At 48.2% G+C, this 14,370-nt stretch overlaps 2 protein-coding genes across 2 annotated transcripts in view; both read left to right on the top strand.

Annotated features, from left to right (window-relative positions):
• Positions 1 to 602: 602 nt before the first annotated feature.
• slc39a8 (solute carrier family 39 member 8) lies at positions 603 to 10,734 on the top strand (the record flags this gene model as incomplete). Its single annotated transcript, XM_079752093.1, has 8 exons — positions 603 to 833; positions 1,030 to 1,192; positions 2,344 to 2,513; positions 3,825 to 3,947; positions 5,839 to 6,012; positions 7,771 to 7,969; positions 9,359 to 9,543; positions 10,438 to 10,734. The coding sequence occupies 8 exons, from the start codon at positions 603 to 605 to the stop codon at positions 10,582 to 10,584; spliced, it is 1,392 nt and encodes a 463-aa protein (XP_079608219.1). The 3' UTR covers positions 10,585 to 10,734.
• A 1,049-nt stretch (positions 10,735 to 11,783) lies between these two features.
• dctn1b (dynactin 1b) overlaps positions 11,784 to 14,370 on the top strand; it is a gene marked incomplete at its 3' end in the record, with an annotated part of 38,380 nt that continues 35,793 nt past the window's right edge. Inside the window, 2 exon segments of the mRNA XM_079752763.1 lie at positions 11,784 to 11,855; positions 12,721 to 12,873. Of these exon segments, the coding sequence (XP_079608889.1) occupies positions 12,739 to 12,873 (135 nt within the window). The 5' untranslated portion in view covers positions 11,784 to 11,855; positions 12,721 to 12,738.

Raw genomic sequence — 14,370 nt, 5'->3', positions numbered from 1 at the left:
CAGCTGTTCAAGAAGTGACTCTGCAGGGGACGCGCTTCAGCACAGCGGTGCAATCAAACCTCTTTACAACCACCTATTCTGTGTTGCGCTATAAAGCCCCCCCACCCCGCTGTGGACGGTTCGATGTGGGGTCTGTGACCAGACCACGTTGCACGCCGAGCGAGAAAAAAATCACTCACAAAGAGCCCATTGAGGTGGGGGGGGGGGGGGGGGGGGGGGGGAGTAACTGCGACAACATGTAGCTCGCCAGCCACCTCCACACTACAGTCGTCCCTCACAGCACATCGGTGGGACCTTTGCACCGCTGCAGACGGACTCGCCTACCGCCGTCCTACTTCATTACTATTCAGTGGGTATCAAGAGACGGGGCGCCGCCGAAGTTTGACTGGGGGAAACTCAAATGATATATATACAGGCTAACGGGTGGGTCGACGCTGCGATCTCCAATGAGACTGAACTGACTTGAAACGACACTGACATCATGCTTTTCGATACGTAACCTTTGCAAATCTTATTTATTTGTTTTCCGAGCTGCTCTTCGTGCTGGGACACGGCGAAACAACACTGGACTCTCCTTTGAAGTCGACTGTATCTCTGCGACCATGTATCACTTTCAATGTTTGGTGGCGTTTGTGGGGCTTTTTATGTCAACTATGTTGCGGGGTTTAAGCGCTCAGCAGCTCAACGAGTCCAAGCCCTTTCTGGATCAGATCCTGCGCTTCTATGGAGAAAAGTCGAACATCACGGTGCCGGATTTTGAAAATCTAGTCATGCTGATGTCTGACAGATCCGCAGAAGAACTAACGGAGGGAAATCCTCTGGCCAATGAAAGCGTGAGTATAAGTACATGTTATTTTATTAAATCGATAGGCCTATTCCTGTATCGTTTCGTTTTTTTCTTTTAGTTGCTTCTCCCCGACCTGCACAGTAGGATTTAACATTACATCAGTGTATACTAAAAACCCATGCATAGTAAAACAATATTATTCAATTCAATCGGATACCAAATGTGCTTGTCTCCCTGTCCAGTGTCCCTCCTTTGGGAATATTCTGACCCACTACGGCCTAGGCAAGGAGATACATCTGACGAGGGAACATCTGGAGCGGATCTGCCCCGCCGTGTTGACCCAGGTGCTGCTGCCCTCTTGCCCCTACGTCCCCACAGAGGTCCTCCCGCCGGTCGACTACTCGGGTGAGTGGGCTGCGGTTGCTTCAGCCTGGGTGTTTGTGAAAACAAGCACCACACGCAGACACACACACACACACACACGAGTGTTTCACGTCCACTTCGAGGGGGCAACATGGATCTAAAAAAATAGGGAAAGAAAGTGAAGTGGTGCGCTCGATGCAACTCGGACTTGTGGGGTCGCATTCCCGGGTACCGAAGCCGCCATGCACGGCCACCACGACAAGGGTTTATGTTTGTTCTGCACGTGTTAGCCGGGCCGTGTCCACCCCGGATCCCATTCGAAGATTTAAATCGAGCCGTAAAAAAAATAAACAACACATTGACTCGTTGACCTCTTGTGCAGACAGACTCTGTTCGACAACGTAACGCATCCAGGGGACAGCCCCACGCAGCGAGCACCTGTGGCCGGGGGCCCCAGAGCGGCCCGGCAAACACGGAGGAATGAAAAACACCGAGAATAGGGCTTTTATTGTTCCGATAAAAGTATTTTTGAACCCTTTTTCATTCGTCATAACCGATATTGTGCACGTTTCACGTAGGCCCTCCAACGATACAAAATATATTTGACATAAAGATAATGATTTATTGAATGGTCTAGATTCAGATAGATTTAAAATAGATTTTTTGTTCTACATCAAAACCGGCTTTCTCAAATTTACAAAAAAACTGCCTCTTTCAAAAGAACACTGTTTGTAAAACAAACTTTTTTCCTGTCTCTCTTCGCTGTCTTGTCCACAAGACCAAAAAAACTAACGAATGTACTATAAAGAATTGATATCCATACTTACAATTGAAACCCTTTTTCGACCCATTTCCCTGGTGTGTGTGTGTGTCTGCGTTTGTGTTTGTGTGTATGTGTTTTTCTGTGTGTGTGTCTGCGCGTGCGTCTCTGTGTGTGTGTTTGTGTGTGTGTGTGTGTGTGTGTGTGTCTATGTCTCTGTGTATGTATGTGTGTGCCTGTCTATGTGTGTTTGGTGCGTTTGTCTCTATGCGTGTGTGTGCGTGCGTCTCTCTGTGTCTATGCGTGTGCGTGCGTCTGTGTGCGTGCGTCTATGTCTACGCGTTTGTGTCTGCGTTTGTCTCTATGTGTGTGTGTGTGTGTGTGTGTGTGTGTGTGTGTGTGTGTGCGTGTCTGTCTATGTGTGTGTGTCCAGTGTGGGGCTACGGCTTCCTGGCGGTAACCATCATCAACCTGGCGTCTCTGTTCGGTCTGCTGCTCATCCCCTTCACCAAGAAGCCCTACTTCCCCAAGGTGCTCACCTACTTCATCGGCCTGGCTATCGGCACGCTGTACTCCAACGCCGTGCTGCAACTCATCCCCGAGGTGGGTACCCCGTCCTCCACCCTGCGCCCTAACCCCGGCTGGGGGCCCGTTTTCCCCCCTGCACCCTCCATAAGGGGCAGGTGGGGCAGAGAACTACTTGCAAAAGCATGCTCCCAAAGAAACTAGTTCCTCAGTAAATCATTGCTCCAAGTTTATTTTTTATTTTTTCCCGGGCGGGAAATCTGTAAACGCGGATTGAGGATGAACCTGGCTCTGATGGGGGGGGGGGAGCCTTCTGCTGGGTGAATAGAGGGTGAACGTGGTTCATTCACTCATCCCTGCTCGCTCTAGTCGGCGGGTTGACGTCCGTGGGAGTTTGAGCGTTGCTAAACCACCGTGATTTTACTGGCTTTTACTGGTAGACACAGCTCCAAGTGCGGCACCGCCGCCAGAGCTGGACTCTGAGTCAGGCCGCAGGCTGGGCAGATGTTCTGGGGCGGCAGGGTGAGCATGAGTTATGAGTTACAGAGTGTAACTCATAACTCCCTAAAGTTACAGAGTGTAACTCATAACTCCCTTCCCCACACCCAGATCCCACCGCATTGCTCCCATACGCTAGTGCACGTTTAATTGTGGTCGCCGTCCATCGTCACTCAAACGCAAAGATGTGGTAGTGCACGTAGAAGCACGTGCACGTTTTAATATTCATATGGCCACTGTCTGTCACTCAAACACAAAGCTGTGTTGGTGCACGTAGGTTCACGTGCACGTGGAGCCAGAGCATTGTGAGTGCACGTATAAGACTATGGGAGCATTCAGAGGATCCCCAGCTTCTGGAACACCTCACATGCTGCTGAGTGAAGTCCGCCTGGGCGGGACTATAGATAGCGTCACTCTCGCTCCAACTGGGTTATCATTGGTGGGAATTTGAGGCCCCGCCCCCTCAGTGCTCAATCACAGTTTCTCATTGTGATTAGATCTGGATGTGTCCTTCTTTCAGATCCAATCACTTTCACACAGTGAAAGTGATTAGATCCTAAGAGAAAGAAAGATGTATTTAATGTTTAAATATATTTAACCTGCCTTGTTTTTTTAAATGTCTTTTCAATATTTGCATAACTCGTTGAAATGAGCTAAAAAGGGTAAATAAGATACATTTGTGTGTTATACATAAGGGTGCTTGTTCATAAATGTGCATTATAACACTTAACTTTAAGCCTAAAAGATTAAGTTACCTCACGAGTAGCTCTATTTATGCTTGGTTTGTGTTCAATATGTGACCCTTGACCTTTGACCCAATAACACTAAATTTGTGTTTCATTCAAATCAAATGCTGTGGTCCCTTCATGCTGCCGTGTTCGACTCCCCCAGGCTCTGGGCTTCGACCCCAAAGTGGACAACTACGTGCTGAACGCCATCGGTATCTTCGGCGGCTTCTACCTCCTCTTCTTCACGGAGAAGATCCTGAAGATGGCTCTGGGCATGGACCATGAGGTGAGCTCGAGGGCGATAGGTTCGCGTCCCGGGTTCGACCGGGACACACTCCGTCTGTTTATTAATTTATTAGGAGGAATCACAGCTGAGTTCGTCGGGTTGTAGCTTCTGCTGCCGTTTTCATTTGTTCATCCTGTGGCCCCTCGTAACGGCCCCTGTGATTGGCGGGGTCATGTGATGCACTTTTACGAATCCTAATGAAGCACTTAACAGTGATTGTGATGAAACGTGATAAGATGCCAACAGTCCAAAGATGCCAACATGATGGATTGCTGGAAATGATACCCGGCAACACAGGGAAACAGGAAGATGATCCCTCGTAACTGGTCTGATTACAAAATAAAAGTACATAAATCTTTATTATCTATCTCGTTAAGGACATTACATAAAAATATTGTGTCCGCTCACAAATATAAAACACACAATATCCTCTCAATCTTATTACGTTATAAAACAGTTGATTTGAATGCACAGTAAAACACAGGGGGGTTCTGGGTAAACGGAACTCAGGCGTCATCAGACATAAAAGTATAGCAAAGTGCAGGTCAACGAGTTTTGGACGAAGGAAGTGTAGAGTACGGAGCAGCTGAAAAGTCCTGGGTTCGAGCTCCTGTGTCTGCAGCCTAACCTGTAGGCATCCTCGAGCAAGATGACCACTAACCCCTACCTGCTCATTAATCACATGGGTCTATACCCTCTAACCCCTACCTGCTCATTAATCACATGGGTCTATACCCTCTAACCCCTACCTGCTCATTAATCACATGGGTCTATACCCTCTAACCCTACCTGCTCATTAATCACATGGGTCTATACCCTCTAACCCCTACCTGATCATTAATCACATGGGTCTATACCCTCTTACCCCTACCTGCTCATTAATCACATGGGTCTATACCCTCTTACCCCTACCTGCTCCTGAATCATATCGATCTGTATTGACTGTCTAACCCCTACCTGGTCCTTGATGTCATGCATCCACTATCTAACCCCTACCTGCCCCTGAATGTCATGGATCTTGGCTATGAGGGAATCTGCTGATTTCAGCATTAGTAGTTATGGACCACGTCCAGCTGCTGTTCATCCCAGCAGATAAGTAAACAGGTCATGGAATCCTCCTGACTCCATCACCGATAGGCTCCTGTTCTGCGCCCGTATCTCGGGCATCAGGCCGTACGCAGTAGGAGGGCGATGAGATAAGACGTGGCATGATACGGAGGGCTAATTAACTGGCTCCTCCTGGTTAATAGATTTATGGTAGAGTTGACCAGGGTTAGTAGTTATAAGGTGTCCCTGAGCAAGACGCCTCACCTTGACCGCTCCCGTCGAGCTGGCTGTCGCCCTGCGTGGCTGACACCACCGTCGTTGTGTGGATGGGTGGATGAATGTGTGTGTAAATGTGTGCATGATAGTGTGCATATGAACGTGTAAGAATGTGTGTGTGAATGTGTGAATTTGTGTGTGTGAGTCTGTTCAAAAGTGCCTATTCCACCTGATGCCAATTACTATGTCTCCTACTGTTGTTGTTGTTATTTTTTTTTTGGCATTTGTGTACCTTGTACGGTGTCCTTGAGTGCAGAGAAAGGCGCCTTCGAATAAAATGTATTATTATTATTATTATTATTAAGTAAATGTGTATGAGGGTGATCATGTGACCCTCGTGATCATGTGACCATCTTGATCACGTGACCACCCTGATCGTGTGACCCTCGTGACCATGTGACCATCTTGATCACGTGACCGCCCTGATCGTGTGACCCTCGTGACCATGTGACCATCTTGATCACGTGACCGCCCTGATTGTGTGACCCTCGTGACCATGTGACCATCTTGATCACGTGACCGCCCTGATCGTGTGACCCTCGTGACCATGTGACCCCTGCAGCACGGCCACAGCCACTTCGCGGCGGGCTCCCTGGCGGGGGACCTGGCTCCGGGGGCGCCGCTGCCCAACGGGGAGCTGGAGGGGAAGAGGGACTGCGTGATCCTGACCAGCGTCAGCACCGTGGCCCTGGAGAAGACGGCGCAGATCCCCGACGGACACCTGGACACGCCCTCACACCAGGTACGCCTGCCTCTACACGTCGGGCGTTCAGCAGACGCTTCGATCGAAAGCGACTTACAATAATAACAATCATTGGTCAGAGGAAAGGGAAACAATGTAGCGCTTGTCGGTACAAGCTAGACCGAGCAATCACAACTGTTCGTGGCACATGAGGCGGGATGAATACGATGCGGAGCAGAGGGGTAGAGGCGCTTTCAACAACAACTAAGGTTGCTGCCACCGTCTGTTGATCACGTTTTCGAAACGGTATCAAACAAGGCTATGATTGGTTGTAGGCCTATCCAATTGCATCCAGATGCATTTTGCTCAGCGCCCGTTGGCGATGCCCTCTGGAAATCGCGAGATAATTTATATCTATAAGTTTAAAAGTCTGAAAGTGAGCTTATCTAAAGCGTTGAACTTTGAGCGTTCCAACCAGACCCCTTATCTGCCCGCCGGTCCGTGGGCGATGGGGATGCCACCGGGGTAGTGTAATTCAGTAGCGTATAGATTAATCAGGAAGCGCATGAGTTGTGTAGATTAGAGCGGTTATTGCCCTCGTGGGTGAACGCTATCACCCCGTTAGCGAGGCGAAGACGACCTTGAACATACCGGGTGCTGGCGAGCTCTGCCCTCGCGTCTGATCGCAGCGGACCGATCTAATCGCACAGAGTTCAGATGTCGGCCGTTTGCGTTCAAAGCACAACCCAGCACCCGCCGGGGGGACCGAGCGCGTCCTGAGAGCTGTTTGTTGTTTACCTTCGGGTGCCGGGTGAGGCATTAATCGACCCCATCAGCCGTTATCAATGACCGAAACAAATGACGTTAATGTTTAACGTCACCCCGGTCACAAGCTGCGGGCAGCGTCGGGGGATCAATGTTCTCCACAGACGAGACACGTCGGAGCGTCCGCGGGGCCCCCAGCAGATGAAACCGGAGCCCGGCCCCCGAGGCCCCCGGCCCCCCCCACTCACACACACACACACACAAATGCTGGGATTGTCCTGGACGGGCCGGGCAACAAAGATCCCCTGTGTTGTGGGGCAGGGAGGGAGGGGGGGAGGCAGCGTTCCTCCCTCGCACCTCCTTAGCGTCGCTAGCTCCTGGTGGTTGTGTCGTCTGCGGTCAAGCAGATGGTTAGGAGGGAGTGGGAGAGGGAGACTTACCATGGACAAACACTAATAATAACATATAAATATTCCTATGCAATATATAAATATACTGAAGTATTCTAATGGGGACTAACGTGAATCCCTGGCCAATCCCGGGATTATGTCACTATTTATTTTGATCATGAGTAAATGTGTAATAAGATTTGCATGTGTTGATTCAGCACAGCTTCTGTCCAGATAGAGCTACCTCAGTAGGAGCGTAGGTCAAAGCACAACGTCACCGGGACGGATCGATAGGGCGGGCTTTCTGTCGCGCATGTTTTGTGGCGTGTTGTTTTATTCTGAGCCACTAGATGGCGCCAAGTCCCAACAAATACAATCCCTGGCTACCGCTGCAGTGTTTGTTTTAAGGTTTAAAATGATGGTGACTTTAGGCTGCGTTAAACCTACAGGCTGACGGCTGAATTGTGCAACCGACTCACATCGCTGATTTTAATTAATTGTCGAGTGTCTTTTTGAGTTGGTGATTCTGTGCATTGAACGCCAAAAATAGTTCTCGCCAAAAATGTCGGCGATCGGTGTTACGTGAAGATGGTGTGTCTCACAAACTAAAACAAAATTCTCTCTCTCTCTCTCGCTCTCTCTCTCTCCCCCCTCCCCTCAACAGGAAACGCGGGTGGCGTGCCATTGGCTGCGGGGTCAGCGGATCTCAAACATCAAGACGGTGGCGTGGATGATCACGTTGAGCGACGCGCTGCACAACTTCATCGACGGCCTGGCCATCGGCGCCTCCTTCACCGTGTCCCCGCTGACCGGCTTCAGCACCTCCATCGCCATCGTCTGTGAGGAGTTCCCCCACGAGCTCGGTGAGGAGGGGGTCCACGTTACCTGACTAACTATACCGCTAATTAACTAATCCACCAACAGGGGGTGGTAGTGGGTACCCAACCCGGGGGGGGGGGGGTTCTTGTGTTGCGTCGACGTGGAACCATAACTGAGCCTTTAGAGACTGTTTGAGGTTAGGGTGTCTTCAGGGTGATTTCAGGGTGGGTTAGCTTTTGGTATAATGTTTAAAGTGTTTAAATTGAGGTGCTCGGTCAGCCATGGTTAACTTAACTTATTACACAGTGTCGGAGTGTGTGGATGACGGCTGGTTGAAGCAGCCTCACCTGGCCGAGTCTGATTGGACTCTGGGGATGGGTGAGGCTGTTCACCTGTTGCTCATTGAGCCATCAGTGTGCAACAGGTTACACCACACACACACACACACATAGGGAGATCTTCTGTATGGCGGAATACATCACCAGGCCATGTATCATTATCTACAAACTTCTAGAAATAAACCGGATTTCATCAGCGGCAAGCTGTGCCCTTGTGTTTGGAGGAGCCCAGCATAGTCCACTGCGTTGAGTGTGGCAGTCACCTAGGAGGCGTGTAGTAACAGACATTGCTACACACAGCTCGGTTGAATACTCGATTCTGATTGGTCAATCAGGGCATTCAGCGGTGTGTTATTTCTATAGAGCAGACCTCTGCTTTGAGTAACAGAAGGTTGCTATGGACGAACGGTTTGTTTTAGCAAAAGCAATATAATAATTATCAATAATATCGCTTTATGTTGTGTGTTTGTTTGTTGATTTCTTTATTGAGTAGCTGAGGGATAATGTAGAGGGAAGCCGGTCATTATCGCCAAGTAAACGCCTTCAGGGTGATCAAGAGCCGCCTACGGAGAAGTACTGATCCCTAACATATAATGTGAGGCAGGATGATGTAAAAGGTTCTGGGTTCAATCCCCAGTATCCTCTGGCTAACTTGCAGTGATCCTGGAGCAACATGCCCTCACCCCAACCTGCTCCTTAAGGGCACTCATCTGCTCAACAGTAAAACCCAAACTACAAACTGAAAACACTCACACCACCGGCTGGCTGGCCATGCGTCGCATGTCAGACCAGGTCCGCCGCTCCCCATACGCAGAGTACGCAGAGCACGTAGGGCCCCAAGTACCTGGCGGGGGGGCCCCCAAAATTAAGGTTGCTAAAAAAATGTCATGATAATAATTACATTATTACAAAAAATATATAAATTAGTTATTGCCCTAACCCTAACTCTATCACTCACTTCGGGCAAATTAGATTTATGACCAATTATGCCTAGGGCCTCCAAAAGCTTAGCACCGGCCCTGCGTTGGACACACGTTGGCGTGAACAAAGTGCGGCTCCACCGTAACGTTTCCCCCCTCTCTCCCTTCTCCTCAGGGGACTTTGTGATCCTGCTGAACTCGGGGATGTCGATCCCTCAGGCCATCTTCTTCAACCTCCTGTCCGCCATGTCCTGCTACGTGGGGCTGGTCTTCGGCATCCTAGTGGGCAGCACCTTCGCCCCCAACGCCATCTTCGCCATCGCCGGCGGCATGTTCCTGTACATCGCCCTGGCTGACATGGTGAGTCTTACACATGTGTTTCTACCTCACTTCATGCGAGATCCTTCTTCACTTCCTGTGTGTTCCTTCTTAACTTCCTGTGGGTTCCTGCCTCTTTCTGTTGGCTTCTGCTTCAGTTCCTGTGTGTTCCTGCCTCACCTCCTGTGTTTTTCTGCCTCACTTCCTGTGGGTTCCTTCTTCACTTCCTGTGTGTTTACCTCACATGCTGTGGCTTATTTAATGATGTTTTTAGATACACACATTAATTCATCAGCAAGTAGAGGTTGGGCATCAAGGGTGTCGACCAAAGGTAGATGGCACACATTGGGGTTCAAACCCAGAACATTTGAACTAGCAGTCAAGTACCCTAACCGTTATAGTAGACCAGGGGTGCCCTAGTTTTTTTAACCAAGATCTACTTTTAAAGTTGATAGTGTATTGAGATCTACCAAGCCATATTGAAAGCCGTAGCGTAGCCACAATTTATTGCGCGCCTATATAGGACACTGTTTTCTGACCCATAGATAAAGTTTTTATTATCATATATTTATTGTAAATGTGCGTGGGGCAAAGAATTAGCACAAGTAGCCCTAGGCCTGGCCTGTAACATCACAACAAAAAGAAAGTTTGAAGTTTGGGTGTGTTTTTCACAACAGTAGCAGTAGGCTACACACAACACATGAATGAGCCAACATTTCTCGCGATTGACTGGTCGTGCACCACCCCTGTACTAGACTGTCCTGCATCCTACGCAGAAAAATAAAGTCCAACAACTTACGCCTCTAGTTCCAGACAGAGGTCACTTGTGCGTATTTATTTACACAGAACAACAGTTCCCCTTGTCTCGTTGCCTCTGAGAGAACAGATCACCCATGATGATAAACCTTTGTCCCCCGTTGGTTTTGTTTTGTTCAGTTCCCGGAGATGAACAGCATCATGGTGGCCCAAGAAAAGACTTCGACAAAGATGGTCTTCTTCTTCATCCAGAACCTAGGGCTGCTCAGTGGATTCACAATAATACTGCTCATTACTATGTTCGCTGGAGACATCAACCTGGGCTAAACCCAAACTGGAACATTTGAACTGGAGGATTGTAATTTGTTTCCTTTCTGCGCACAGTGGCACTGGGCAGGAGGGGGAATGTAAAGATCTTGTTTTGTACAAACAGAACGCAATGTTAAAATAAGAGATTTCACTTCTAACATTTTACTATCTTTGTAGCTGAAATCTTTATCCACAAAAAAGGGAATATATTTGTAATCATGTTATGTCCAGAATCAGGACATTTTGCTTGAGCAAACAATAAATTATTTTTACAGTCTCTTGCGTGGCATGGACGTGTTTATTGATGCTTCTTGGCACATCAATGGGGGTATTCATTTTTTTATGGTTGATTTGAATGGGAGAGATGCAGTGAGCATAGACACACTGAGAAGGGCACTCTCGATGTAAGTATCGTAGTGCTTATAGCGGATGCTAATCTACAACAGCCGTCCCCAGTGTGTGGGATGGCCACACAGGGTGCTTGTTGTGTCAACACTGATGTGTAACCGGCTCGGTCGACAGGAAACAGTCACAGCTTCTACTCTGAATGACCGGACGGTCTCTCCAGCATTTGTTATTTTCTTTTAGGTGTTTATCATTCTGAATCAAACATGAATATGATCACCAATAATTGTATCAGGTTTTTACAATGTTCGTTGATCTTTGAAATTTAATATATTGATTAATTTATTGTATTTTATTTGATTCTCTTTTGATTTTGAATGAAGACATGTCACAACAGAAACATGATGCTACAATCTTGATTGAGGAGGAAATAATAATAAATATGTCTTGGCTCAGCAATACATGCAATAATTAATTAATATTTGTTTTATCTATATAAAATATATATATATATATATATATATATATGTAGAGAGAGAGTAAGACTTGGTCATAATATATTCTTGTACCTCTATGGAACTTACGTACACTTACATTTGGAGTACAGTGCACAAAAAGCTTAAATTAAGTCCAATACATTTGTATCTACGATTTCAACCACTGTCATTTACACACTTCGTCTGTAAATGTGTGTCACTTTTAAGTTGTCACTTTAAATTGGCATTTTCAGCTTCCGTAATACAGGAAATCTACTGGGTTAATATTTGAGGCGTACCTGTACTACAAATCCCAAAAGGCATTTTCCGACCAATCACACCGTCCCTCTCCTGGAGAGCCAATCAGCGACCAGTAGGTTCAGCAGTGGCGAACAAGTGCGGAACTCTCCTCCGGATGCAAGTTAGATTTTGCTGGGCCAAGGAAAGCTGGTTTATCTGGATTTAGTCGTAAGTACCTTTATTATCTCTCTTTTTGTCTTCTTTTCAAGCGACTTAAAGAGAGACTCTTACATATGACTTTACATTTGATCTTTGCTGGCCGTCTTGGAACAAAATGCATGTTTTGATTGACACGTTAAACGCAGTGTTTAACGGAGGCGTGGGTTTACATGTGCACTCCTTCCTTATATTTTTCCTAACTTCTGCTCATCTCGAGTGTTTCGGTTTATTTTCTTAACGGCGATTTCTTTCACCGGGGATGTCATGAGCAGACCAGACTGAGGGTCACCCACCAGGGTCGTGCTCTCCCAGAAGGAGATCCACTTTACCGGACTAATTATACCGATAATCAACTCATCCAGCAACAATTAAATAGCCCCTTTATCTAATTAGACGGCATCATGGAAAATGATCTATTTTTATGGAACTGCGTGTTTTTGTATCGATCCAGGATGTAAATACGGTCTCTTCTATGTAGAGCTAGAAGCACGTCAGCTGTGTTGTGAGCTTTTTCAAACTTTTCTATTTCAATTAGATGTAGTTATAGAAATACACAGTTTTGAACGTTAGAAATATAATGCAGGTCTATTTTGTTTTGTAATTTTTTTAAACTTCAGTTTATAGATTACTTTGCTAGACAACTTAATACTTTTACTTTTTTATTTTTTGTCGAGTGTCGTCCAGCAACCTCAGCTCCGCGCAGCCCCCACAACTGTTGTGTAAACAGCTTTGGGCACTCGTTTGTGTGTGTGTGTGTGTGTGTGTGTGTGTGTGTGTGTGTGTGCGTGTGTGCGTGTACAGTTTGTACTACATACGTGTACATATTAGGTGACCACCTTTGTGTCAACACCGAGTCCTACTGTTGTATCACCAGCGGAGCGACCGCCACAACATGGACGCCGTTCGGATCCGAAAGTACGACCCCGAGGAAGACGAGGAGGCGGTGCGGGAGATCTTCACCATGGGCATGAGCGAGCAGGTGCCCTCGGCGTTCATGCACATCCTCAAGCAGCCGCCCACGCAGATGGTGCTGATGTGCGTGTTCTGCGCCCTGCTCACCAGCTCCAAGTCCTTCCTGCTGCCCATCCTGACAGTCACCCTCCTCCTTGCCGGCATCCGCCAGCTGGCCTGTCACATCACCAAGAAGTACATCGACTCCTGCCTCGAGTCGGACCTGGGCCGCATCGCCGACGCCTACCTGGCCAGCAAGGACACCTGCTTCTGGGTGGCGGAGAGCGACGGCTCCGTGGTCGGCATGGTGGCGTGCGTGCCGGCCAAGGAGGCCAACGGCGGCGGCGGCATGCCGGGCTGCGCTCAGCTGAAGCGCATGTCGGTGCGGCGCTCGCACCGCCACATGGGCGTGGGCAAGGCGCTGTGCCGGACGGTGGTGGCGTTCGCCCGGGAGCGCGGCTTCCCCGCCGTGGTGCTGCGCACGTCGGTGGTGATGACGGACGCCCAGCTGCTCTACCGCCACGCGGGCTTCGCCGAGACGCGGCAGATCCCCCTGCCCACCTTCCTCGCCAAGGTGCTCAACTACTGCCTGATTGAGTACCGGCTGGACGTCACGCAACAGGACGACCACAGAGACTAGACGCCGTCGACCAAAGACCTGCTGATGGGTGGGGTTTGTTTTTACGCGCTTGTGTAAGCACGCATGCACACAGCATTCATAGACGCGCACACAAGCTGGACTGATGGGACGAGCTGGAGAGAGAACACGTTGTTGGACCCTCAGTGTCGACGCCCTCAGGGTGCACTGGCTGGCTGGTTGGTTGTTTATTATTTGTCATTATTGCACGTTAATTTACATTCATGAACGCGTGGACCAACCCAACCCTGGTTGTGGACGAGCAAGGAGCGAGACCAACCCCGTTTAAGATGTCCTCATTTGTAACAATTTATTATTCATTAGAAGTGACTGATTCATTAATGTAGAGAAACGTTCTCTATAATTACTACCAATTATATTTATTTCTGTAAATTGTTTGAATCCCTCTTGACTGTTTTCCCAAGTCATTCTGCTTGTGGTGACTGACCAAATCTAAATAAAGCTCTGTAACTCCATTTCATTCCTCTTCTTTGGCGTCATAAACTCGGAGCCCAGAGAGCTTCATTTAGGGCCGCTGGGGATGTGTTGGACTGCTGGTGTTCAAACCCTCTTTTGCTAAGCCCCTGGTGTTCAGAGTAGCTCAAACCCTCTCTCACTAGGCCCCTGGTGTTCCTCAACTGTAACACGCTCAACGTTGTTAAACTCAAAGCCTTCACTATCTATTTTCATCCTACTGTGATGCTGCATGACTATGCTCCTTTTGATTTGTGTGTTCCTTCGGGAGAGCTATAAAACGCAGGTCTGACTTATAAGATGAAATGGCTTGAATTATGATGGAGTATTCCTATTTATTACTGATGACCTTCATCCTCATGTGAAACAATAAACAGAGCGCACTTGAACGGTTGGCGGGGAATGAATCTGTGTCTTTTCAAACTGAACCCGGTCAAACTAAAATGAACGAGTCTGTCCCGT

Source organism: Pollachius pollachius, assembly GCF_949987615.1.
Source record: "Pollachius pollachius genome assembly, chromosome: 15".
Taxonomy (NCBI): Eukaryota; Metazoa; Chordata; class Actinopteri; order Gadiformes; family Gadidae; genus Pollachius; species Pollachius pollachius.
The sequence above is the reverse complement of the archived record's forward strand: the minus strand, read 5'-3'. Positions and strand labels throughout refer to the sequence as shown.